Source organism: Sturnira hondurensis, unplaced genomic scaffold (genome assembly GCF_014824575.4).
Source record: "Sturnira hondurensis isolate 20B ecotype Veracruz unplaced genomic scaffold, ASM1482457v3 Scaffold0005329, whole genome shotgun sequence".
NCBI lineage: Eukaryota > Metazoa > Chordata > Mammalia > Chiroptera > Phyllostomidae > Sturnira > Sturnira hondurensis.
Genome location: NW_028077960.1, coordinates 3,670,621 through 3,697,277, shown reverse-complemented (window position 1 = coordinate 3,697,277; position 26,657 = coordinate 3,670,621). Strand labels below are relative to the sequence as shown.

Here is a 26,657-nt window from a genome sequence, read left to right as displayed (position 1 = left end):
AAAACTCTGGGTTGTTCTTGTTTGTGTGTTTTTGTTGAGAAGGAACAGAAAAACTTAACCAAAGATGAGCCTTAATTCATCTGGGATAAAACCCCAACTTAATGAACATGCTAGAGAAATTTTGAGGAAATAAAGGAATAATAGGAAAGTACTTGTTTGCCGGATATTTTAAAATATAGTATCATTACAGTCATCAAGTTTGTAGTGGTTCTGGCCCAGATATGAAACCACTTGGCATCTAGAGATAACCCCCCCTTTCCACCCAACAGTATATAGGATTTTAATATTAAAACTATTTCAAATCAGTTACTTTGGGGACTACTGGAATTGTCGTTTAGAAAAACATAAAGTTGAATATTTATTGAAGTTCTGATTTTATACACATACTAGAATAAAATGTAAATATTTTTATACTCTGGGAACAGGGAAAACCTGTGGAGTTAGAATAGTAAAATACAGATGCCACAATGAAAGGGCTCATAAATTTTACTACATGCAAATTTAAAACCTTGATATAACAGCAGGTACCTTAAATTAAAAAACAACAGCAACAACAATACATATGGGCGGCATCTATGAGAAAGGATTACTGTCTTACTGTGTTGGTTGGGGTCTAGTCAGGAGCTGTAAATGACACCAAGAGTTTCAACAAGGAAAATTTAATATGAAGAATTACTAACTAGTGAAAGGTGTTTTAACTACTAAAAAGGATAGCATAGTAAAGAAGTATCAGCTACCACTCTAGAGCTGAGGGGAGGACGCAGAAAAGGAACAGACTTGAAAGAGGGCACCCATCCCCAAGATTTTGACTCATACCTTGGAGGGATTGTATTTGCTGACAAAGGCCTCAGCTGAGGCCACGCTAGTCCACAGGAGATCACCTGCTAAATGCCACAGGCCTAAGCTGGTGTGTAGAGAGCCACCTGCTAGGTTGCCATGGGCCTAACTGATAACGGGCTGCCATGATCTGAGATGGTATGCTGGATGCTGTCCAGGGGGATGCTCTGGGTCAGAGGGGATGCACAGAAAGCCACCAGCTGGCGTAAACTGGAGAAACTTACTAGATACAGCAGAAAAACTTGCCAGAGGCTGATCACTCATAGGTCTCTCAGATCCTTTCTAGCTACCACACCACAGGGGCGAGGAGAAGAGCACACCCCAATCTGAAAGGTGAGTACATTCCTCTGTGAAGCCTACAGTGTCCCTCTAGTACCCTCTTTTAACAAAGCCTATGGTTGCGCCAGCTGACAAATGTCCATATCCCTTACAAAGAAGAGGGGATTTGGAGCTGAGAGGCCAGAAATGGATAACTGACTGGCACTATGTGAAAAAGCTCTTCTATATAGATAAGAAAATTGTGAGTACTCTAATTGAAAAAATAATAGAGCGTATGTGTAGATAATTCACAAACAGATAAATACAAATGGCTAATGTGTGTTTGTTTTCTTAATTATATTTTATTGATTATGTTTTATTTCTTAATTATATTTCATTGGTTATTTTATTGATTATGTTATTATGTCCTGAGTTTTCCTCCTTTGCCTCCTTCCATGCAACACCCCCCAGTGCCTCAGGCAATCCTCCCACCATTGTTCATGGGTCGTGTATATACTTTTTTGGCTGTTCCATTTTCTACACTGTACTTACATCCCCATGACTATTCTGTAACTAACTCTTTGTACTTAATCCCCTTACCTTTTCACCTAGTCCCCCACACACCCCTCCCATCCTGCAACCGATAAAATGCTCTCTGTATCCATGATTCTGTCTCTGTTCTTGTTTTCTTAGTTTGTTTTTTAGATTCAATTGTTGATAGATTTGTATTTTTGCCATTTTATTGTTCATAGTTTTGATCATCTTTTCTTAAATAAGTCCCTTTAACATATCATATAATAATGGTTTGCTAACAATGAACTCCTTTAGTTTTTTCTTGTCTGGGAAGTTCTTTGTCTGCCCTTGATTCTAAATGATAGCTTTGCTGGGTAGCTTTGCAGTCTCAGCTCTACGTCCCTGTTTTTCATGACTTAGAATATTTCTTGCTAGTCCCTTCTAGCCTGCAAAGTTTCTCTTGAGAAATGAGCTGACACTGTTATGGGAACTCCTCTGTAGGTAACTAACTACTTTTCTCTTCCTGATTTTAAGATTCTTTATTTTTAACCTTTGGCATTTTAACTATGATGTGTCTTGGAATGGGCCTCTTTGCATCCATTTGTTTGGGACTCTGTACTTCCTAGACTTGCATGTCTGATTCCCTCTCCAAATTAGGGCATTTTTTTCATCATTTTTTCAAATAGATTTCCAGTTTCTTGCTCTTTTTCTTCTCCTGGCACCACTATGATGTGAATGTTGGAATTGTTTGAAGTTATCCCAGAGGCTGCTTATTCTGTCCTCATTTTTTTTAATTCTTTTTTCTTCTTGTTGTTCTGATTGGTTGTTTTTTGCTTCTTTATGTTCCAGATCACTGATTTGAAATCTTGGCTTCATCCTTTCTACTCTTTTTTGCCTATAGATTGTTCTTTATTTCAATTGCATCCTTCGTTTCTGATTGAATCTTTTTATGCTGCTGAGGTCCTCACTAAGTTTCTTGGAACATCCTTATACCCAGTGTTTTGAACTCTGCATCTGATTGTCGCAATTTTGTTTAGGTCTTTTTTGAAGTTTTGATCTGTTCTTTCATTTGGACAATGTTTTTTTGTCTCCTCATTTTGGCAGCCTCCTGTGTTTGTTTCTATGTATTAGGTAGAGCTGCTATGACTCCATGTCTTGGTAGTGTGGCCTAATGTAGTAGGTGTCCTGTAGGGTCCAGTGGCACAGCCTCCCCTATTACCCAATCTGGGTGCTGAAGGTGCGCTCCTCATGTTGGCTGAGTACACCCTTCTCTTCTAGTTGAGCCTTGGTTGCTCTTGGCAGATTGATGGGAGGGATCTACCCAGGCCAATCAGTTGCAAGGACTGGCTGTGGCCACAGACCACCAACCTCGCTCCTCCATAGAGGATCATCTGTGTCAAGGTGATGGTGTTCCAAAGTGGTCTATAGCTGTCCATTGAGTGCATTGGCCCAAGGGTTTCTCAGGTGGTACAGGCCAAGTTCAGCCCCCACCTGTGTGACCTGGGGCCACCCTTCCTGAGCTATAAAGCAACCTGAGATGGTTGCTGGCTGCTGTTTGTGCTGGGCTTGGACATTCCCAGGTGAAGCCAAGCTGTGAATCTAGGCTGGTTGCTGCTAGTGCTGGGTCTGGGGCCAGCCGTTGCTTGTTTGAGAGGATTTAGGAAGTTGTACGTCATGAACCAAGGCCAACTATTCATATGGAAAAGCAGCTTGGGTGGGCTCATAATTTGGGTGGGGTAGAATCTCGGGGGTCCAAGGTGGGTCAAACGGTGTTAGCCAGGTTCATGGAGTCTCAGACATGGCACCAGTTGACTGGCTTTGTTGAGAGGAGAGTTTATAAATGGGACAGTGGTCTCTGTTTGCTTTGATGCCAGACACTTGAGTCTCTCCCTGCGTGCCATCATGCCTTTCGAGTTGCTACCCCAGTGCTGGAGCTCAGAGGGAGTGAGTCTGAGTAGATGAGTATGTGTGGGTTCTTGAAGAGGAACTGCTTGGGGCTCCAGCAGTTTCTTCAATTCAATCCCCACTGTACTTTTCAGTCAGAAGTTGTGGAAACTTAATCTTGCTGGACTGGAACCCTGGGCTGGGGGAGTCTGGTGTGGTGCTGGGCCTCCTCACTCCCGAGATATCCCTCCCTAATTCTTATCCAGTACACGTAGGTGTGGGACCAGTCGGTTCTGTGTCTCCTGTCCTACCAGTCTGGATAGATATGGTCGCTTTAGTTCTGTAGTCATCAGACTTCCATTTAATTCTCTAGCTGCCAATTCTGAGTGATGGTTTTTCTATACTTTAGTTGTAATTTTGATTTTTTGTTGTGTGAAGAGGTGAGCCGTGTCTGCCTGTTCCACCATCTTGACTGGAAGTCTGCTAATACATATTTGAAAAGATCATTAAATGCACTATTAGTAGATCTCCTGATTTCCTTAGTTGTACAGACTTAGGTTTTCTTTGTCTTCCGTTACTCTGAGTGTTGATTGCTTCTTAAAATCAGACCATCTTATTTTCTGATAAATGATAATAGAAAAAATATCATAAAAATGTAAAAAAAGAGAAAGGGTCAGATATTCTTTTCCTCCTTGGTTCCTACTACTCACCTGATGTTCTGCCTGGTCTCTGTACTCTTACTCTTCATTCACCCAAATTACAGAGCTGGTCTGGACTTTTTCTGAAGACTCGCCCTACTTCAGCTAGTGTAATAGGCAGGAAAGTAAAAAAAGAGAAAGGCAGAGTGAAAAGGAAGACATACAACTGCCTCTGTTTACAGACAACATATAAATATATGCATGCATTTATATATGCATACACACATACACGTGATAATCATCATGCGTAATGATATAATGATAATCTTATAAATATATGTTGTATGTAGATAACCCCAAAACTGTCTGTAGAAATTTACTAGAATTAATGAGTGAGTTTAGCATGACCACGGATGAGGGGTCAATATACATAAATCACTTTCACCTCTACATACTAGCAGTGATCAATTGGAAATAAAAATTTTTTTAAACTCCCACTTAAAGTAATACCAAAAAAAAATAAAAATTCTTAGGTATATACGTAACAAAGTGTGGGCAAGATTTGTATATGGAAATCTACAAAACATTAATGAGAGGAGGAAAACAATGATTTAAATAAATGGGGAGAGAACGTTCATGAGAAGAAAGACTTCAGATGGTTATGATATCAAGTTGCCACAAATGTAACACAATCCAATTAAAATTCCACAGGCTGAGCACGTTTTACTCAACTGTGGGGTGGGGGGAGGCCTCTCTTTGTCATCGGGCTTTTTCAAATACACTGACCTTTCCCCGACAGGCCTGTCACTCTTCCTCTCAATCTTTAAAAACCGTTTCATGTAACGAGAGATGTTACTACTAGGAGCGTGTTGTGTAAGTGAACTATTTTAAGACCTCTGTCACATGTGGATTACTTTTTGGGGGGGTTACTCATCAGGTTGGCTGAAAAGGAAGATGATGTCAGTTTTCTCAACTCTTTTTGAATCTTAATTATGGCTCCTCCAAAACGATATAAATCATAGGGAAATAGTCTTTAATACTCATTTTTAGCTTAGAACATTCATAGTATTACTTTCTTAAATATAATCAATTTGCTAAATTTCCTCAACAAGGAAACTCAAAAAATATAGTTATTCTTCAAAGTTAATTATACCAGAATATCAGTTTTTAAAAATACTGTGTTGCTAATGTGCATTTAAAAATGTTACATGTTTTTATTAAAATATGTGAAAGCCTGGATAAGTAAAAACCCTGTGAATTCTGCGATTATTTAAAAATTTTCTTGAAAATAAGAATAGGTACCCATTTTTATTTTCATTAATATCTCAATTTCCTTTCTATTTTAAAGCCCAACCTGAATTCCTGAAGCAGCCTACTAATATATATGCTCATGAATCTATGGATATCATATTTGAATGTGAAGTGACTGGGAAGCCAACTCCAACTGTGAAGTGGGTCAAGAATGGGGATATGGTTATCCCAAGTGACTACTTTAAGATTGTGGTAAGTGCTTTTTAAAAGGAGGGCACTCATTTCTGAAACCTTTGAATGACTTTGAGTGTGATCACTGAGAGAGCTGTTATCTTACATACACCAGTGTATGTAATGCAAAGATAGAAAAATTCATGTAGAATGTAATCTCTTCACTGGACAATGAGAAAGCTGATCCCAGAAAAATTTTGGTAGCTTATACGATCACATAGTAAATCAGCCTAAAGTCCGGACCTCCTGACCCAGTACTAGTACTAGGTCTAGTACCCCACTTAAACATGCTAGTACTCTTCAACACAGTTGCCGCCATTTGCTGGGTGATGATTATCGTGTGTGTGTGTGCATGCATAAATGTGCATGCACTAATTTATAGCTTTCTGTTCAAGGAACATAAATCCGTCCTTCATATACTGATGTTCAGGCCCTTCAAAATAAGTACGACCCAGTGTTGGACAATTATTGGGATAACAGATATGAAGATCCTTTTAAAAAGTAAATGCAAAAGTAAATAATTAGATGTTAAATGTATTTAAGAATATTCAGCCATTACTGCTTTTTACTTTATATAAAGCAAGTGCATAGGGAATATTATCTATTTTTATTATCATTAACATACTAATAATCAAATTATCTATGTTTTAGTAACAAGGATTAATGACATATCCTAAGATACTTGAATTCATAGTAGTAATCATAATTCATAGTGATTACAGTTTTTAAAGACTTATTCCCATTATGGATTTTTCATAAGTAAAAATATATTTTCTATTTTTTGAAGTGTATACTCATAAGTTATTCAAAGCATTTCACAAGTATTCAGTTGTAACTAAAAAGCAATGTATTATAGTTAAATTAGCATTTTTACTCTTTTATCATTATTTTCATACTATATTTAAAAATCTTAAAACTATACTATACCATATCAATAATAGTAACAATAGTTTGACATCCCTATAGTACTTTATAGTTTAAGGAAAGCTCATTTATATGCAACTTGATTTAACTTACTGTTGTCTGGTCTGTCAGAACTACTGATACTACAAATAATGTTAAAATATATTTTGAACTCACAAGTTCAGACCTTCACTGTGGTCACACACTATTGCATGCCAGATATTCTTCTAGGCAAAGATGTGAGTTTCCAGATATTGTGGGTATGACTTTCCATGAGTATAAAGTTCTTAATTATTAGTGATGGTATTTTCTGTTTTAGTCCGTTTAAGTCAGTATCTTGTCAATAAAGTTGAGTTAACAAGTGCACAGTATACATCAGTCATTGAATCATACAATTTTACCTGTTTTTCCTTTTCTAAAGGGCATATTCTTGAGATTTTGAACTAATGTTTATTGGTTGAATCATAAGATTGTATGTATGTTTTTCTTCTTCAGAAGGAACATAATCTTCAAGTTTTGGGTCTGGTGAAATCAGACGAGGGGTTCTATCAGTGCATTGCTGAGAATGACGTTGGAAATGCTCAAGCTGGAGCCCAGCTGATCATCCTTGAACACGGTAAGTGGGGCTGAGATAGAGGGAGCAGACGGACCGTGTGGTTGAGGAGCTAGTATCTGTCACAGTGCCTGCCACTTCAGGGTAGCTCACAATTAGTGACCTGTTTGTGAGGGGCAACATTATGGCATAACCAAGAGGGAAAAAAGCAGTCTAAATCATTTCTGTTGCTTAAAATGACATAAAAACACAGTTCTAGCTGATGTTGAAAAGAAATTGGTGTTAAGGAAAACTGAATAATTATAGTGTTACAAAAATGTTCTTCAGAGTTCGGCATTTTAATCTACAGATATATTTCTGCTCTGTTAAAATAGAATAACTTTACTTAAAGTAATATTTATTTTGCATTGAATTTTTCTTCAATTTTTCCAAAATAAAATTAATTTGCCTTTTGTGATTATCACAAAAAAATTAAGTCCAGGCAACATTGAAAAGTAAAAAGGGTGCGGGGAGACTATCCAGCAGTTTCAGCAAAAACTAAATTAAATTCTTTAATATAAACAAATTATAATAAAGAATTGGAGTAACAAGGTATTAGCTAGAAACTAGACTCCAACAAACATAAGAATGGCAGGCAGAAGAAGCAGTCACTTCCCCCAAGGTCTGAGAGAGAGAGTGCAGGAAGAGGCCCTCGGGGGCTGAGACTCACATCCTGTTGGAGAGGGTGTGGCCATGGCTGACCGGGTGACTGAGCAGTTGCTGTGCTGCCACGCGGTAGAAACTTGCTCAAAGCCCGCCGTCTAGCGTGCTGGTGAAAAGCTGTTCACGGGAGGTGTCTCACTGAACACATCACACCACAAAACCACCTGAAGTTGGGGTGTTAGTGGAAGCCACTCTCCACTGGTCTGGTAAAGTGTGACACGTGTTAGCTGACAAATGAAAAATACGTACAGGGCCAGCTTCATTTCTGCAGAGTAAGCAATATAGTGTGAATTTGAAGCTGAGAGGCAGTAAACTGCTAACGGGCACATGCTACAAATCCGGGCACCTAGGAGCACTGTGGGTGAGCAGCGCACACAGGTGTATCTGAATTATAGCCTGTTTTTGGCAACAGCATGCTATGGGCACCTTTCCATGTACGTGAACAGAGATCTGCACCACTATTTTTCATAGTGAATAGTATATGTGCACTTTGTTTTATATAAATGATGCCTAATGATTAACATTTAAGCTGTTTTCTATTTTTAACTACTATGGACAGTTCATACTGAATTTCTTGATATGATTTTCCCATACTAAATTACTAGAAGTTGAATTGTTGATGGCAGTTCTGTGTTACATTGATAAGGATACCCATTGGATTTTATTACTTATTTGTTTTAGCAAGAAAAACATTTTTCATTTTATGTATTTCTTAAGAATGCATGAAAACAACCCTGCATTAGACAACTGTTCTGGTGTCTGAGTCAGGTGAGTTCAGGTTCAAGTGTGGTCCCAGCCGTTTAGCCTAGCCCGGAAAGGTAATTGGCAAAGATGGCACCTCCTCTGGCTATTCACTAAAATAGCATATAGGATTTTTAATAATGCCATTTCTTTAAAATGTTTTTGAAAGTACTATTATAAAAAGGCATAAACTACTAGAACTACTCTTTTTCTTTTCTTCCTGTTCATCTATGATTAATCCCTTTCTCTGTTCATTGAAAATGATTTGGTAGAAACATGTCACCCTCACATCTTGGCAAAATGCTTGAATATGATTACCAAGTACATCACTAAGATAATTAGTAAGGTAGATACAGCCTTATTTCTTTTTATTAGAGGCAGTGGTTTTCCTTAGTGACCTTTGTGGATCTCTTGGGGTTATTTACATGGAGACAAATAAAGGGATTTCAGTATATTTATGTTTGAGATATTACCATGATACCTTTAACACTAACAGTCAGAGTGGTTGGCTATGCTGTGAGGTCCCGAAACTAAACCTCTGAAAGTGCTTGAATAGCATCATGACTATAGTTGTAGTGTGTGTGTTTCTCCCTTCTTGAGACATTTCAAAAACAGACAGTGTTTTCTGGGCTGACAAAGTATTTTAGTGACCTTGTCTGGGATGCATCAAGGATGCATGGATTGTCGGAAGGAAAGTACCGTGTTTGACATGTATAATGCTCACTTTTTGCCCAGATATTTGAGGGGGGAATAAGGAGGCGCATTACACATGGGTATAATAATTTTGTGTATAATGTGCACAAAATGTGGGTGTGCATTATATACACGGTGAAATACGGTGTCATTTTAGTAATCATGCTATTTTAATTTACAAGATAAATATTTATGTAGGGAAGCTAAAAGAGAGTATAACAGTTTCCAAGATCTGCTCTCTACCTTTCTGGAGTTTACAGTATTGTGAGGGGTGTAAGAGATGTGTATGACTTTGATGCAAATCTGTAGTGTGTTATTTTTATAGTACAAATAATGCAGTATACAATTCAGAAGAGAGGAATTCTGTCTGTGTGATCAGGGAAGTTTTTATTTATGGAAAGTGTCCCTTTTGTAATAGACCTTGAATGATAACATTTCCAGATGCTAAAAGGAGGACTTGGGTCAGTGGTGAACTAGAATAGAGTGCCTGTCCTTAGAGAAAAGCGGCGTATAAAGACAGAATAGGATCGGATTGATCATGTCCGTGATTATAAACAGTGCAGCATTACTGTAGTAGTCAGGCAGTCTGGTGATAAAGTCAGGTTTAATTAGAAGGCAGAGTGCAGGAAGCTGGTGGAAGGAATATTGTTTTATGTAAGAGACCACTCAGTGATAATAAGTGCTTATACTATTCTGTAAAGTAGAAGTACTTACACTGTAAAACATATCCTAATAAAGAGATGTTAGTCATTTACCTAATCCAGACTTAATCTGATGCGGACTCTGGCCCTTGGGGGTCTGTGTGCTGTGGCTGCGACAAACAAATTCACACGGACTGGGAAAGTCCTGTGGAGAAAAAGGGACGGCATGGCCGCTCTCTAAGTGAGAGAGAGGGCCCGACCCCTGCCTGGGCAGGCTTTTGTTGCTTTTCTTGGTACATTACATCGAGGATGGTCCTCATTTTCTATGCACAGGTTCACTGTAGGTGATTGATTACCTTTTACAGATAACAAAGGAAAGAATGTTGCTAATTACTTCAAAGAGAAGGATGTTGCAGATGAAGGGGAAAATGTGGTTGAACTGGTTACACTCCATACTGGGCAGGTTTAGCACAGATTTTAGGAAGTTGCTCTAGAGATATGCAGTAAACATTTGTGCCTCAATCCAGGGTGAGGGAGTTTTAGCAAAAGCAAGCTTCATAGCAAACTAGGTACAATACAGGCCTTATTCTCCACAGGAGAACCTATCCGTGGGCGTGGGTCCCATGTGCCGATTTGCTTCCCACTGGATTTTCCAAGTCAGGGCCTGGGTTACATTCCCTACACCATGAGGATAGGTCTTCTACATTAATCAAATGATTACTTGGTTATGAAACACTGTTATAGTGAAGTCGGATACTTTCAAAGTTTTATCTGGGTGACTGGAAGAATGGTGATGCCTTTACAAAAATAGAAAAGGGATGTGAATCAGAGTGGAAGGGGACTTCTTCTTGTATTCAGGATGTGAAGAATGTGCACAGAGCCTCTCACGCTCACCTACAGTAGAAAGGTGGGTGATCTACTAAATCATAATTTCTCTGAGCTCAGCTTGGAAAGTAACTTAAATTCCAAAGAACTGGACGGCCCTCCTCTCCTAAAGCAGGGCCATGAATTATTTCACAGCAGGGCAGGTGGGAAAGAGATGGTTGCCATCAAAGTAGGTAAGAGAAAATCAGGTAAAATTTTAACTGATGGTTAAAGAATAAGTTTGGACTGATTTGGAATATCTAGGGGCTCCTGATAAAAGGTGCGTTCACACTCAATTGCAAATGCATTTCACTGGGGCTCCACAGGATACTTACTATTGAGATTAGGTGTAAGGCAGTGACCCAAGGAAAGTCACTTTGGTGGTATAACACCCAAAGGATTCCTCACCCAAAGATATGTTTTTTGATTTGAAAGAGAGAGAAACATCAGTTGGTCACCTCCTGTGTGCATCCTGAGTGGGGATTGAACCTGCAACCTTGGTGTAAAAAACAATGCTCTAACCAACTTAGTCACCTGGCCAGGGCTAGGATCTTCTTTAGGGAGGAAAAAATATAAAAAATTTGATGATAAAATGGCAATAAATACTTGTCTATCATACATATGTTCATTGAAGCATTATTTACAGTAGCCAAGGTTTGGAAGCAATCTAAGTGTCCATCAATAGATGAATGGACAATGAAGTGCATATATGCAATGGAATAGGACTCAGTCATAAAAAAATGAAATTTTGCCATCTTCAACAACATGGATGGACTTAGAGGATATTGTGCTGAGTAAATAAGTCAGAAAGAGAAATGCCATATTCACATAAATGTGGAACCTAAAAAAACAAGATAAACAAAGCAGAACAGAAACAGACTCATAGGTACAGAGAACATTTTGGCAGTTGCCAGATGGAAGGGGTCTTGGGAGCTGCATGAAATAGATGAAGGGATTAGTACAAACTGGTAGTTACTGAGTAGTCACAGGAATGTAAAGTACAGCATAGGGAACATAGTCACTAATATTGTAACAACTGTATATGGTGTCAGATGGTACTAGATCATTGGGTTAATTACTTCACTTGTGTAAATGTCCAATCACTGAGTTTTACACCTGCAAATAATGTAATATTGTATGTCAGCTGTAACTGAAAAATTTAAAAATATGTTAAAAAGAAAAAATAGTTAAAAAATAAAAAGACTTGTTGAGTTTGGGTTGTAATAAGAAACCAGATAAAAATGTCTAGAATCAGAGGGCATTTGCTGTCAGAAGATCAGGAAAGAGGTTGAGGGAGAAAATGAGTTTTGGTTATGATAGATCTGAAGATTTTTAACCAAACTCTTCTGTTGCTACAAATTAAGGCAGCTAAGCATTTTATTTTCTTATGTGAAGAGAATGTTGTATTCTCAACTGTCATGCGGTCGTTTTTCACACTATTGAAAGTTAAAACTCCTCAGTCTTCTCTTCAATAAATGGAGTTGCCTCGTCTTCTTTCCTCTGCCTTCAGAGGAAGGTCTTACTCATCCAAAGTTCATCTTTGAATATCCTCTTGAAGATCTCCATAGATACCATCATTATACTTGTTTAATCATTTTTTTTGCAATGTGTGTTTTTTTTTCTTAATGATCAGGAAATTCTTTCTTGTTCCTGCCTCAAACTACCACTGTTTTCTGTGGACCTACACCTCAGAATCTTGTTTGATCTACTCATAGATAGTATTTATTCTCTTACTGTTTTTATCCTTCCAATTCATCATTTAAATTATTTCTAATAGAACCTATTTTATCCTGCTGATGATTAAAATTTTCTTTTTAATCTCAGTCTTTTGCACATCATTTAAAAATATGATAGCCTATAAGAAGCTGGGAAGAGAAGCTTATCTAGCAGAAATAGCACTTCACAATTTTTGAGTGTATGAAAAAGTAAAATCACAAAATCTGTGTGGATTGAAAGGGTCATACATTACATGAAGAATTAGGTGGTGATTTGGAAAGAATTAAATTTTATATTTATCTTTCATCAAAATAAAATACAGAGTTAATTTTAATTGAATCAGTAAAAAGGTTGAAAGATGATAGAAGAGTTTCGCCATTTGCTTTTACATTTAAAAGACATAAAAGAGAATGCAGATGAAAGTTTGGTGTTATAGGGTATAAAAACTTAAATCTTTTATGTATAAAATATGAGAAGTACCATAACCAGATTAACGTGTTTGGCAAGCAGGGAAAGAATATCTCAAGAATTACAGAAATTTAATATTCTGAACATAACAAGAATGCACACAAATGAATGTGATAAAATAACTAACATAGCATACAATTCATAATAGAGCAAAGATAAAGATAGATCGTTTTAAACATGACAGATGTTTTAAGAGATTTTAGAAAAGTTTGAAGCATGAGCCAAGACAGGCTATTCTCATGAAAAAGCCACTGGAAACAGCTTGGGTGAGCCTGTAAGTTGGATGGCACAGGAATCTCAGGGAATCACCAGGGTGGGCCAGATAGTGTGAGCCAGGTTGATAGTCTCAGATAGGGCGCCCCGCTGCTGGCCCTGTGAGCAAGGGCTCAGAAAAGGAACAGTTTCCTCTGTCAGCACTTGTGTCCAGGACAGAGGAAAAACTGGCCCTCCAGCTCTTGCTCTGATGCCGGACAACTAATTCAGTTCCTCCCTGTATATCGCTAGTGCCTTTCAATTCGTTGCCCACACTGTGGAGCGCAGAGGGAGTGAGTCCAAGTGAATCCATGTATGGGCCCTTGAAAAGAGGGCCCTGGGACTCCAGTAGCCCTTTGTCTCCCTCAGCCTCAATCCCTGGTGGTTTTTTCAGCCAGAAGTTATGGGACTTCTCTTCCTGGCACTGGAACCCCAGGCTGGGGGTCTTGGTGTGGGGCTGGGACCCCTCACTCCTTAGGGGGACTTGCCTAAACATACTTCCTTAAAATGTTTAAAATTAAATTTATAATATTTAACTTTACTTTTATGCATTTTTAGGAAAAGACACTTGATTTTAGAAGATCTTGTGGCTTTAAAAATATTTAATAAATAACATTTTTATTTGCTGTAGTTAAAATTGATATCTGTCATTTTAGCTAAAATACAGTTTATCTTAAAATGATACATTGAATTATTTTTTTAAAAGTATTGGAATATAAATTATTACAGGTATATTAAGAATAGTAAGAATTAAGGTAGAATTTGTTTTTGTCCAGTAACTTTTTATTGGTCTTTCTTCTTTCAGTTTGACTTTAAAAATAGTTTCCAAAATTATTATGTAAGACTGAAATGCAAAAACTCATAGCACTATGGTTTTTTTTCTCTGTGCATCTGTTAATATAAGTGGGATAATTGACATTTTTATTTCCAGTAAGGGAAGATGTGTTGGTGAAAATGGAGTAATATGAACTTGTTTTTAATAAAGGAAATTCATACTTTACCAGCTCATTAAATGACTTCTAGGATATTATGGCTGTGGTAGATAAGGAAACATGAGCTTCACTTCTTTTTTTCTTTTTGACCAGAAACATTAGTAAAAAATTCCATATAGTACCCAAGGTAAATATTGACTAATAGAAGTCCTGGAATAAGTGACTAATGGCCTGGCATGATTTAAAGTTGGCTAGATGGCAGGAAATTATTAGTCATTAGTGGAATATTTTAAATCTGAAGCACCAGATAGATAATAGTTGGTATTGATTCTAATCAAAAGATAAATTATAATAATTTATTTTTGCCTTTTTATAACAATAATTATAACTTTAAGAAAAGTTTTAACTTGAGATAACAGTGATGAAATTTGACTTCTTAATCATGAATTCTATGTCAAGAAACTTCCTAATATTGAAAGTGCATGTAATGTCAATGCCTAGGTTGTAATTCTTGACTGCCATTTACTTGCTGAGTGATTGAATCATATACTAAAATTCTGTGATTTTTATTTTCTATAAAATGAAGGAATTAAATTATCTCTTAGGTCTCTTATCACTCAAATACTCTATTAAATGAAGTTGTTTTAGAAATATATGCATTAAATATTAACTATAACATTCATTTCAGAATACTTTTTCTGTCTAGATATAGAAATAAATGGATGTATTATTTGCTGAAACAGTGAAACACTGCCAATTAATAATTTTATTACCTGTCACAATGTATATAACAAAACAAATTTTTTGTTAAAAATCTGAAGTGTTGGCTTCATGTCCCTGTCCCACTGTAGTTGAAGTGGTTTGTCTCTCTGACCATCAGTTTCTTTGTTAGGAATAGACAGTAGTCAGCACAGCATACCTCTGAGGGGCAAATAGAATAATATATGTTAAGCATTTTGTAAATTGTAATTGCTCTGTAACTTTAATTGTAATTTGAAAGAATGTACAAGGCAAAGCTACCAGCAGTAAACTAAATTAACATAAAGATAAAAGTTTAACTTGATGAAGCAAGATTTGAAGATTTTTTTCACTAGCCAGCAAACCTATTTAATATTTAGTTAGATTATTTAAAATTTGCAAAACAAGAAAAAAAATCTTATGAGACCAGATTGCAAAACATCTGAAATGGTTATCTGGTTAAAACTGAACTTGCACTAAAATGATTTTAAATAAATGTAGCACATATTCACTGTTGCAACTAAGAGAGTGTAATTGACAATTAAAGGTAAATGTACCTTTTAACTCTTTCCCCAATATAATTTCTAGAGATAGCCCTTGTTAACAGATACTGTTTACATATTTATTCATTCATTCAGTAAATATTTGCTTAGCAAAATTCTGTATGCTATATAAAATTCTAGATTCATTGTCTTAAGTGGTGGGGTGAAATAGTCAAAAAGCAGACACGATTCTCTGCCCTCATAGTGCTTATGTTCTATTAGCAGAGACAGCCATTAAGCAAGTAAATAAATAAACAAAATAGTTGTAGTTTTACGTTTACTTAAAGGAAATAAAAAGAATGCTCTGATAAAGAATTATTGAGGGTATATTGATAATTACTTTAAATAGGATTGACAGAGAGGGCCTTTCTGATGGGATGTGTAAGTTGAGACCGGAGCATTAGAAGAAGCCTCTGCATGTTTTATGCTTCCAAATACATGTACACACATTTGTATATACACATTATCTTAGAGAAGTGAAATTCTATTTTCCCGTGACTTTCCTAAGCAGTATGTGTGGACATGTCTGTAGTGACAAGTTGATCTTTTCTTATCTGCCCTGTTCTTTGTCAGGCAAAGCTGTCAGGCTTGTGTTTTGCATTCTTGATGGTAGTATAATTTTTTTGAAATGCATTTAATAATAATTTAGAATTTGTCCTTTATCCAGTGACCTTATTTATAATAATTTGTGTTGCAGGTGCTTAAAGATATTTCTCTTAGACTGGTATAAATCTGGCAACATTGCAGTCAATACAACCAGTAAGCAGGCTGGCTAAACACAGGAGTACAGGGAAGACTAGTGAGCGGTGACGAAATCAGACAGCTGTGGAGAGCATCCAGCTTCCATGATTAATAAAGCAAGTTGTAGAAAATATGTGCAGTCTGGTTTCATTTATGGAAAAGGTGAGAAAGAAGGCTACAGCTATACATAAGCTTGAACACCAAAGTTCGTTAATTGTGTTTATAGGTGAGGAGCGGGACTGGAAAGTCTGAAGGGGGGAGAGGACAAACTGTATTATAAAATTTTTGAAAAGCCAAATAAAAAAATCTGTCAGAAATTAAGCTTGGAATATTGGAATCAGGCCTATACATAGTAATTTTTACTTTGTTCAATGTGGTTTAAAACCTTTTGAATTTTTATTTTTGAAAAAAAATGCTATGTGAGAAAAATAGGTTGTTAAAAATCTTTGGCAACTGTCTCCAAATGCCAGCCATTACAGCATTTTTTTCCTGGAAGATGAATTAAGTTATATTAATGCTAAGGCTGTTAGGTATCAGATAGAGCAAATTGGTTTTGTTAAACCAACAAGTATGTTATTGAGTACATGTACTTTGTGAATAAAGATTCACTTGACACAGGTTATACCAGGTAGGCCATTGGGAGAGAGAGTGTAAAAGCAGAGAGTCCAGCTGGAATGGACCTTAGGAATCTGAGCGTCAGGTCCAGCTGGCTGAGCCCAGACTCGGTGTAGTGGCTTGCCCTGTATAACACTAGCTAGTTAGCATCAAAGTCACGACTAAGACATACGTGTTCAGTTTTACAATTTACTACTTTAGCAAGTTAAATGTTTCCAAGATAAAGATCATTTACATTTTCTTAATTTCAGGTTCAGTCTTTTCAGTCTCTTGTGATTACATCTTTTGACAAGGTTAGTCAGGTTTATCATTTTGCAAGAATGTCCATGCATCTTGTGGGCCCGAGACAGTCCTAGTTTATGTCTGTTGTCTCAGCATAATTATGAAAAGTGCCTCTTTCACTCTCAGGCGTATGGGTGTGGTCAGTGTATTTCATGGTCACTCCAAGTATTGTCAATTTATTGAATCTGAAAGGTCCTTAACAGTACTCGGATAGAGGTTTTGGATAATGAATCTAAAGAATTGCATTGCAAGCTGTGCTGAGAGTCAGAGGCCACTGTAGTTCGGAGTGAGAAGAGAGGTTCTGCTGGGTTTGGTAGAGCAGGCGGCCTTCTTGAAGACATGGCATTTGGGCTGAGCATAGACAGGGAAGTGGAATTATAGATTGACTGAGTTACACAAAAATGAAAAAGGGTGACATTTCAGCTGTATAAATAAGAAGGCTCCAGGTGCATTTAGAGAATAGTAAGCTGCTCAGCCTACCACCGTTGAGACGGATGGAATACCAGAGCATGCATACGTCCTGGAAAGGGTGTGTGTAAACCAGATTTTTAACACCTAGTCTAAAGGTTGGGATTTTCTCAGTAACTGGAAGACCCTAGCACTTTTCAGGGTCTTCCAGGGGTCTTTCAGGGTACAGGAAAAAATAAGTGGCACTTTAAGAAGATTAGTGTATTGGGGGTGTATTTAGTGAGTTCAGAAACAAAAATAGGGGATCTGTGATACCCATTAGAAGTTTGTGCCAAATCAGATGTGTTTAAGGCCCTTAACCAGGCAGCCACAATGGAAGGAGAAACTCTTATATCTCGGGCGCTCACACATGATATTTATTAAATGTCAAACAGATGTTTTTACAAAGACAGAACAAGGTTTGTGAGATTTTGGATACTTAAGTTAAGGGAGAGGAAAAGATCGAAGTTTTACACTAAATAGAAATAGCAGGATTCTCTGTATAAAAGCTGAGGTTATGATCCTAGTCTGCTTAGGTTAAGAAAGTTTGTCTCTGTTACTGTTGAGTTGTGCTATAGTGACTGCTCTGATTTTAAGTAGCTTTGGAGAGGTAGAAATGTGATTAAAGTACAGTTAGTTTGTGTAATATTTCATCTTTGTCAAGAGTCATGAATCTTAAGACCACATCTTGTAAGATGCAAATAATAACCTAGTGCCTCGGTTACAATTTTTGGTGTTAGCAGTTAGAAGTTCTGCAGATGACTTTTCTGGATTCAAAGATGGATTTAGAGATTATCAGAACGCAAGCTTGAATTTGAATTTGATGCCATTATTTTGTTATAAAGAAAGAATCCATTATGCAGTGCTAAAACACCAGAAGGAAGATAGTATGTCTGAACATTTTTTTAATGGGTGGCTATATTTAAAAGATGCTAAATTATACAATAATGTCATAGTTGGCAGAATATCATTTGGGTCTGAAAGACATCACTAACAATCTGGCTGTTTATAGACTTGATTTCATATAGTGTCAATGCTGGATCAGTGTTTTTCATTTTGGTTATGGTGTTGTTGGCATTAAGAATCTCTCCCAATCGATGCTTAAGAGATCATCAGAAGTGAAAAGTGTAGTAGAATGTGATACACAGTTTAAGAAATGTTTTTCTCTGGTGTAAGGACCTAAATGCTGGTACTGCCTCATAACTACTATAATAGAATATAATTATTAATATAGTTATATTATTCTAATATTTTAGTGGTATGCATATTTTTAAAAGCAATCTTTGTTTTGTTGAGGAGACTGATACAGGATGAAAGGAGAGGCTGTCTTTTTTCTGGGCTCGCTGCTGTGAAGGGTGCGTCATTAGCATCTGACACACCTTGTTTAATGAGTGCTTTTGATGTCAGGAAAATGTCAGATGACTTCCTTAAAAGTGAAACATCTCTCCTACACAGAAGAATGGGAGGAATATTTTGTGTTCATTTTAATTTATAACTTCCTTCAATTGTTTATGCAAGTCATATGTTTAAACCAGCAGCTCACTGCGAGGGCTGCTTATCAGAACACACACCCACTACAGCTCTCCAATAGAGAACATTCTTCTGTTACCAGATCAGTCTTCTCTGCCTTTGGGAAATAGTTTGTCAGTGGAGGAGCTCTCACGTCTGGGGTCATTCACATGGAATTCTTATTCCCTTGCGTTGAAATTATCTGAGGACTCAGAATGTGTGGCCTTGGCAAACTACTTTTGTGAGTTTATGTTCACATTGCTTGTGCCCCTAACCAGTCTCCGAGCTGTTTAGAAACTGTGCTGATGGACGTTTCAGGTATCTGAACAGCTTTGAGTTCCTTCATTTTGGAGTATGTTATTCTCTCACAACCAGGAAGATCTGTACTGAATTCATAAGCGCTAACTTAAATGGGTCTTAGACTGCTGGGAAATACTCCCTTTCCATTCCCTGTATACTGATTATTTTTAACTTTTATGCTCTCAAAACTGTTGTTCCCTTACTGTCAGCAGAGGACCACATTTCTCAGTTCATTGAAATTTGAGATTCTTTTTGTGATATAACGTGTGGCCAGTGTTTTGGTGACAGCCGTGTGGGTATTATGTTTGCTGGATATTACTGTTCGTAAAGATCTGTTAGGTCAAACGTGTTACTTGTGTTCGTAAAATCCTTTAGAGCCTTACTTTTGTTTACTTAATCTGCCAATTTCTAAGAAAATATTTTTAAGAAAGCTGTGAGTATAGATTTGTTCAATTCTTGTTTTTCTATTATTGCTTTATATATTCAGAAGCTATGTTGTTAATGTGTTAGGAACTGTAATTTATTTTCCTGGTGGATTACAGTGTTTCATCCAGTCTAAGACACCTTGGATTATAAAATGCATCCTGATTTCAGAGACATTAAAATGTGAAAAAAATGTGTCTTAGAATCAAGAAAACATGGTATTTATTTTGTCAGCAGGAAACATTTGTTTTGCTCTGATTAATTCTTGTTGCCTTCAATAATGTTTTGTCTGATATTGACATTACTATACCCACCTTCTTTTTTATTAGCCTTGCTTGATATATATTTTGTGTTTTTATGTTCAAGCTTTCATTGTCCTTTTGTTTGTCTTTATGTCTTTTTGAGTCTTGCCAATCAATCTTGTTTTTACTTATCAGTTATCCTTGAAAAATTGACATAGACATTTAGCCATTTTTTCCCAGCAGCACTTAAGGTTAATATTTTTCATAATATATTTTATTGACTATGCCATTACAGTTGTCCCATTTCCTCCCACTTCATTTCCTTCCACCCTACCCACCCCCTGCCCCACCATTTCCCCACTTTAGTTCATGTCCGTATGTCAAAAGTTCTTTAGCTTCTACATTTCCCACACTACTCTTGCCCTCCTCCTGTCTATTTTCTCCTCACCATCTATGCTACTTATTCTCTGTATCTTCTCCCCCCTTCTCCTCCTCCCACTCCCCTGTTGCTAACCTTCCATGTGATCTCCATTTCTGTGGTTCCGCTCCTGATCTAGTTGTTCTCTTAGTTTGCTTTTGTTTTAGGTGTGGTTGTTAATAACTATGAGTTTGCTGTCCTTTCACTGTTCATATTTTTTATCTTCTTTTTCTTAGAGAAGTCCCCTTAACATTTCATATAATAAGGGCTTGGTGATGATGAACTCCTTGAACTTGACCTTATCTGAGAAGCACTTTATCTGCCCTTCCATTCTAAATGAAAGCTTTGCTGGATAAAGCAATCTTGGCTGTAGGGCTTTGGATTTCATGACTTGGAATACTTCTTTCCAGCCCCTTCTTGCCTGTAAGGTCTCTTTTGAGAAATCCACTGACAGTCTGATGGGTACTCCTTTGTAGGTGACTGTCCCCTTATCCCTTGCTGCTTCTAGGATTCTCTCCTTCATTTTAGTCTTGGCTAATGTAATTATGATGTGCCTTGGTGTGTTCCTTCTTGGGTCCAACTTCTTTGGGACTCTCTGAGCTTCCTGGACTTCCTGGAAGTCTATTTCCTTTGCCAGACTGGGGAAGTTCTCCTTTATTATTTGTTCAAATAAGTTTTCCATTCGTGGCTGTCCCTCTTCCCCTTCTGGTACCCCTATAATTCGGATGTTGGAACGTTTAAAGATGTCCTGGAGGTTCCTAAGCCTCTCCTCATTTTTTTGAATTCCTGTTTCTTCATTCTTCTCTATTTGGTTGTTTCTTTCTTCCTTCTGGTCCACTCCATTGATTTGAGTCCCAGTTTTCTTTCCATCACTATTGGTTCCCTGTGCATTTTTCTTCATTTCACTTAGCGTAGCCTTCATTTTTTCATCTAATTTGCGACCAGATTCAACCAATTCTGTGAGCATCCTTATCACCAGTGTTTCAAACTGTGCATCTGATAGATTGGCTATCTCTTGGTCGCTTTAAAGTATTGGCTCTGGAGCTTTGATTTGTTCTTGTGTTCGAGCCTCTTTTTTTTTTTCGGTCTGTTGCACCTGTTATGTATGATGGGCGGAGCTTTATATGTTCACCAGGGCGGGGCAACTGAGTTTGGGGGTTGTGACACCATATGCAGGGGCGGGGTCAGAGAGGGAACAATGCCACTTGTTCCATGCTCTCTCGGATTTCGGTCCCTTATGCCTCTTCTCACAAGCAAATTGGGCCCTTCTGGTGCTGGTTCCTAGATGGGTGGTTTTGTGTATGTTCTAGGACCCCTCTCCAATGAACTCTTCTGTAAGGCTAGGAGTCTCTCCAAGCACCTTTTCAATTGGTGCTTTAGGCTTTATTTCCCATTGCTGGGGCCCTGGGTTATTTGGTCTGTCTCACTGCCCATTTTTACCTGGTTTATCTGGGCGCCAGTGTGTGACCACAGTCAGCCAATTGCCTTGAGTGCTCTGCTCGTTTCCTCTCCGCACCCAGGGTCTGCTAGCCCCACGTTTCCTGTGCTCCCGGGTGGCCAGCCACTGCCTTTTCCTGCCACGACCCCTCTCTGCTGGCCACTGACTCCACCCCTCTTACTGGTCAGGATGAATGGTTGTCGGACTACCCTACCAGTTCAGTTTTCTGTTCTGGTTGTGTTTTTGTTTCTAAATCTTTGTTGTCCTTAATTTTGATTGTGCGAGGAGGCACAGTGTTTCCACCTACGCTTCCATCTTGGCCGGAAGTAGCTACTCAGCCATCTTCACTGGAACTCCAGTCTCATTCACTTTCAGTTAACAAAATCAATTTGTTACCATTGATAATAGTAAATTAATATTAATTGGTCAATTAGTCTTTGCCAGGGAACGTGCCAGATACTTTCAGTATATCATATCTTTTCATCATTACATCGAAACAGTAAAGTAGATATTAGTATTTGTATGTATACTTAAGAAAGATGAAGTTTAAAAATATTAAGTAACCTTCCCTGGACTGCACAACTGATAGTTATATTAGTTTAAACACTAGTAATACTATGAATGTATAAGCATCTAACCACCAACAGTTAAATTCAGTTCCTCACTCACCTTACACATTGTCACTGAAGTTGGATTGTTCATAAGGTAAAATTCCATTCTACCAGGACCAAATCCCAAGATCCAGTTTTAAATGCTCCCTCAGCTGCTGTGGTCTTGGCAATCTTTCAGCAGTAATAAGTCTCTTACCATGAGTCTCTTATCTCTCACAGTGCTTAGCTACTCGGCCATCTTGATTGGAACTCCAATCTCATTCACTTTCAGTTGACAAAATCAATTTGTTACCATTGTAACAAATTTTATATTTATTTGGTCTCTTTTCTAGCACTGTCTGCTTTTTACTTTCTGTATCATGTTGGTCATTTGATGCGTACAGTCACTTCCCTACTAAACTGTAAGATCACTAGAAAAAGGATTCACACTGTGTCATTATTTGTCATTTATGTTAATGATTCTTAGCATTGCCTGACATATTGCTTTTCAGTAAATGTTATTAATAAATAATGTATATTTGTTTAGTTTATAATTTTGCCCTCAATTTATAAATGCATATTTCCACATAAATTTCTACATCACGGTTGCTGACTTATAAATGTTTAAATGAAATTTATTTAAATATGGGTAGCATACATGTTTTAGTCCTGCTGTTGGACTTAATATTTATGACTGTCAAGTAAATGGCACATAGTTTTATTTCATTCTCTTACAGTTTTCCCAATTTTCCCCCTTTGCCCTCCTCCACCCAGCCCTCCCTGATTCCCACAGTCAATGCCCAGTCTGTTGGACATGTCCAGGGGTCATTCATACATGTTACTTGACTAGTCCCTTCCCCTTCTTTCAACCCTTATCTCCCTTACTCCTCTCTGTTGCTATCAGTCAGTTCCTTGTTTCCATGCTTCTGGTTCTGTTTTGCTTATTTGTTTATTTTGTTCATTAGGTGAGATCACATGGTATTTGTCTTTGGTTGACTGGCTTCTTTAACTTAGCATAATACTCTCTAGTTACCTACATGCTGTTGCAAAGGGCAGGAGTCCCTTCTTTCTTTCTGCTCCATAGTATTCCACTGTGTAAATGTACCACAGTTTTTTGATCCACTCATTTACTGATGTGCACTTAGGTTGTTTCCAGCACTTGGCTATTGTCAATAATGCTGCTATGAACATTGGGATTCATGCATAGGTTCTTTTGAATTGGTGTTTCAGGATTCTTAAGATATAATCCCAGCAGTGGAATTTCTGGGTCAAAAGGTAGTCCCATTTTTAGTTTTCTTGAAGAAATTCCATACTGTTTTCCACAGTGGCTGCACCAGTCTGCGTTCCCACCAACAATGCACTATGGTTCCTTATTATCCACAGCCTCGCCAGCACTTGTTCTTTGATTTGTTAGTGATGGCCATTCTGACCAGTATGAGGTGGTATCTCATTGTGGTTTTAATTTGCATCTCTCTGAATGGCTAGTGATGCTGGGCATCCTTTCATATGCCTATGGGTTCTCCTCCACATGTCCTCCTTGGAGAAGTATCTGTTCAGGTTCTTTGCCCATTTTTTAATTGTGTTGTTTGTCTTCCTGTTATTGAGTTGTATGCGTTCTTTATATGTTTTAGAGATCAAACCCTTGTCCAAGGTATTGGCAAAAATGTTTTCCTACATGGTTGAATACTTTTTCATTTTGATGATGTTTTCTTTAGCTTTCCAGAAGCTTTTTAATTTGATGTAGCCTCATTTGTTCATTCTTTCCTTTATCCTTGCCCTAGGAAGTATATCAGAAAAATATTGCTGCATGGGATATCTGACATTTTACTGCCTATGCTTTTTTCTAAGACATTATGTTGTCGTGACTTGTATTTATTTTTTGTCCATCTTGAGTTTATTCTGGTGTATGGTGTAAGTTGATAGTCTAGTTTCACTTTTTTGCATGTAGCTGTCCATATCTCCCAACACCATTTATTGAAGAGGCTGTTTTTACTCCATCATATGCTCATGCCCGCTTTGTCAAATACTAATTGATCATAGAGACATGGGTATATTTCTGGGTTCTCTATTCTGTTTCATTGATCTGTGTGTCTGTGTTTATGCCAGTAGCAGGCTGTTTTGATTACAGTGGCCTTGTAATACAGTTTGGTATCAGTTATTGTGATCCTCCTACTTTGTTCTTTCTCAAGATTGCTGAGGCTATTCAGAGTCTTCTTTGGTTCCATATAAACTTACGAAATATTTGTTGTAGATCTATGAAATATGCTGTTGGTATTCTAATAGTAATTGAGGTGAATCTGTAGATTGCTTTGGGTAGCATGAACATTTTCATGTTGTTGATCCTCCAATCCATGAACACTGTGTGTGTTTCCATTTATATCTATCTTCCTTAATTTCTTTCTTCAGTGTTCTTTAGTTCTCCAAGTACACATCTTTTCATTTATTTCTAGGTACTTTACTTTTCTTATCACTATGGTAAATGAAATTGTTTTCCTAGTTTATGTTTCTGATACTTCATTGTTAGTATACAAGAAATGCTTTCTATTTCTGAATATTGACTTTGTATCCCACTCTTTGCCTGATTCACTTATTAGGTTGAGTAGTTTTTTGGTGAACCCTATAGAGCTTTCTCTACACTATCCATCTGCAAATAATGGCAGTTTTACTTCTCCCTTTGCAATTTGAATGTCTTTGATTTCTTTTTCTTGTATGAACACTGTGGCTAGAACTTCCAATGCTATGTTGAAGAAATGTGGTGAAAGTGAACACCCTTGTCTTTTTCCTGATCTTAAGGGGAAAGCTTTATTTGTTTCTCGTTGAGTGTGATGTTGGCTGTATATTTCTTGTGTATGGCCTTTATTATTGAGGTATGTTCCCTCTATTCCCCCTTTTCTGAGTGTTTTTATCATAAATGTGTGCTGTACTTTATCAAATGCTTTTTCAGTGTCTATTGATATGATCATGCAATTTTTGTGTTTCCTTTTGTTTATGTGGTGTATTACATTTATTATTTGTGAATATCGTGCCATCCTTGCATCACTGGGTTAAATCCCACTTAATCATGTTGTATGATCTATTTAATGTATTGCCTGTACTTGGATTTGGATTGCCTATATTTCGTTGAGGGTTTTAGTATGTGTGTATTAGAGTTATTGGCCTGTAGTTTCTTTTCTTTATTGTGTTTTTACTTGGTTTGGGAACTAAGATGATAGTGGCCTCTTAAAAAGAGTTTGGGAGTCTTGCCTTCTCTTGAAATTTTTGGAGTAGTTTGAAAAGGATAGAAGTTAGTTCTTCCTTAAATGTTTGGTAAAATTCACCTATGAAGCTGTCCTGTCCAGGACTTTTGTGTGTTGGGAGTTTTTCGATTACTGCCTCAATTTTACTAGTTGTTATTGGTGTATTTGGGCTTTCTGCTTCTTCTTGTTTCATTTTGGAAACTTGTATATTTCTAGAAATTTGCCCATTTTACCCACATTTACCCAACTTCTTGGCATATAGCTGTTCGTAGTAATTTCTTTCAGTTCTTTGTATTTCTGTAGTATCGGCTGTAACTTCTTGAACTCTTTCATTTCTGATGTTATTTATTTGGGTCCTGTTTTTTACTTAGTGAGTGTGGTTAAAGCTTGTCAATTTTGTTTATTTTTCCAAGGAACTGACTTCTGGATTTATTAATCTTTTGAGCTGTTTTTCTAGTCTCTATGTCATTTATTCTGCTCTAATCTTATTTCCTTCCTTCTCTTCCCTATGCGCTTTGTTTGTTGTTGTTCCTTCAGTTCTTGTAGATGTAGGTTAGGTTGCTTATTAGAGATTTTTCTATCTTTTTTAGGTAGGCTTGTATTGCTATGAACTTCCCTCTCAGGACTGCCTTCATTGTGTCCCATAGGTTTTGAGTTGTGTGTTCATTTTTATTTGTTTCCAGAAACTTGTTGATCTCTTCCTTGATCTCATTGTTAACCCATTCATTATTTAAAAGTGTGTTATTCGGTCTCCATGTGTATGAATATATTTGAGTTTTTTCCTTGAGGTTGGTTTCTAGTTTGTAGCCCTTGTGGTCCAAGTAAAGTCTTGATGTGATTTCAGTATTCTTGAATTGTTGTTGAGGCTTGTTTTGTATCATACCATGTGGTCTATATTTCAAAATGTTCCATGTGCATTTGAAAAGAATGTATATTTTGCTACTTTGGAGTGAAAGGTTCCGTATGTATACATTAAGGCCATTTGATCAGTATTGTTTAGTGCCACAATATCCTTGTTGATTCTTTGTTTGGAAGATCTATTCGTTATTGACCATGTGG

At 37.3% G+C, this 26,657-nt stretch overlaps 1 protein-coding gene across 8 annotated transcripts in view; it reads left to right on the top strand.

The window, feature by feature from the left end:
• The window catches only part of NEO1 (neogenin 1), a 231,157-nt gene that overhangs the window by 118,081 nt on the left and 86,419 nt on the right, over positions 1–26,657 (top strand). For all 8 annotated transcript variants that reach the window (XM_037047083.1, XM_037047089.1, XM_037047091.1 and 5 more), the window contains exons 6-7: positions 5,479–5,633; positions 7,011–7,131. In XM_037047083.1, the coding sequence (XP_036902978.1) occupies positions 5,479–5,633; positions 7,011–7,131 (276 nt within the window). The remainder of the gene's footprint in view (positions 1–5,478; positions 5,634–7,010; positions 7,132–26,657) is intronic.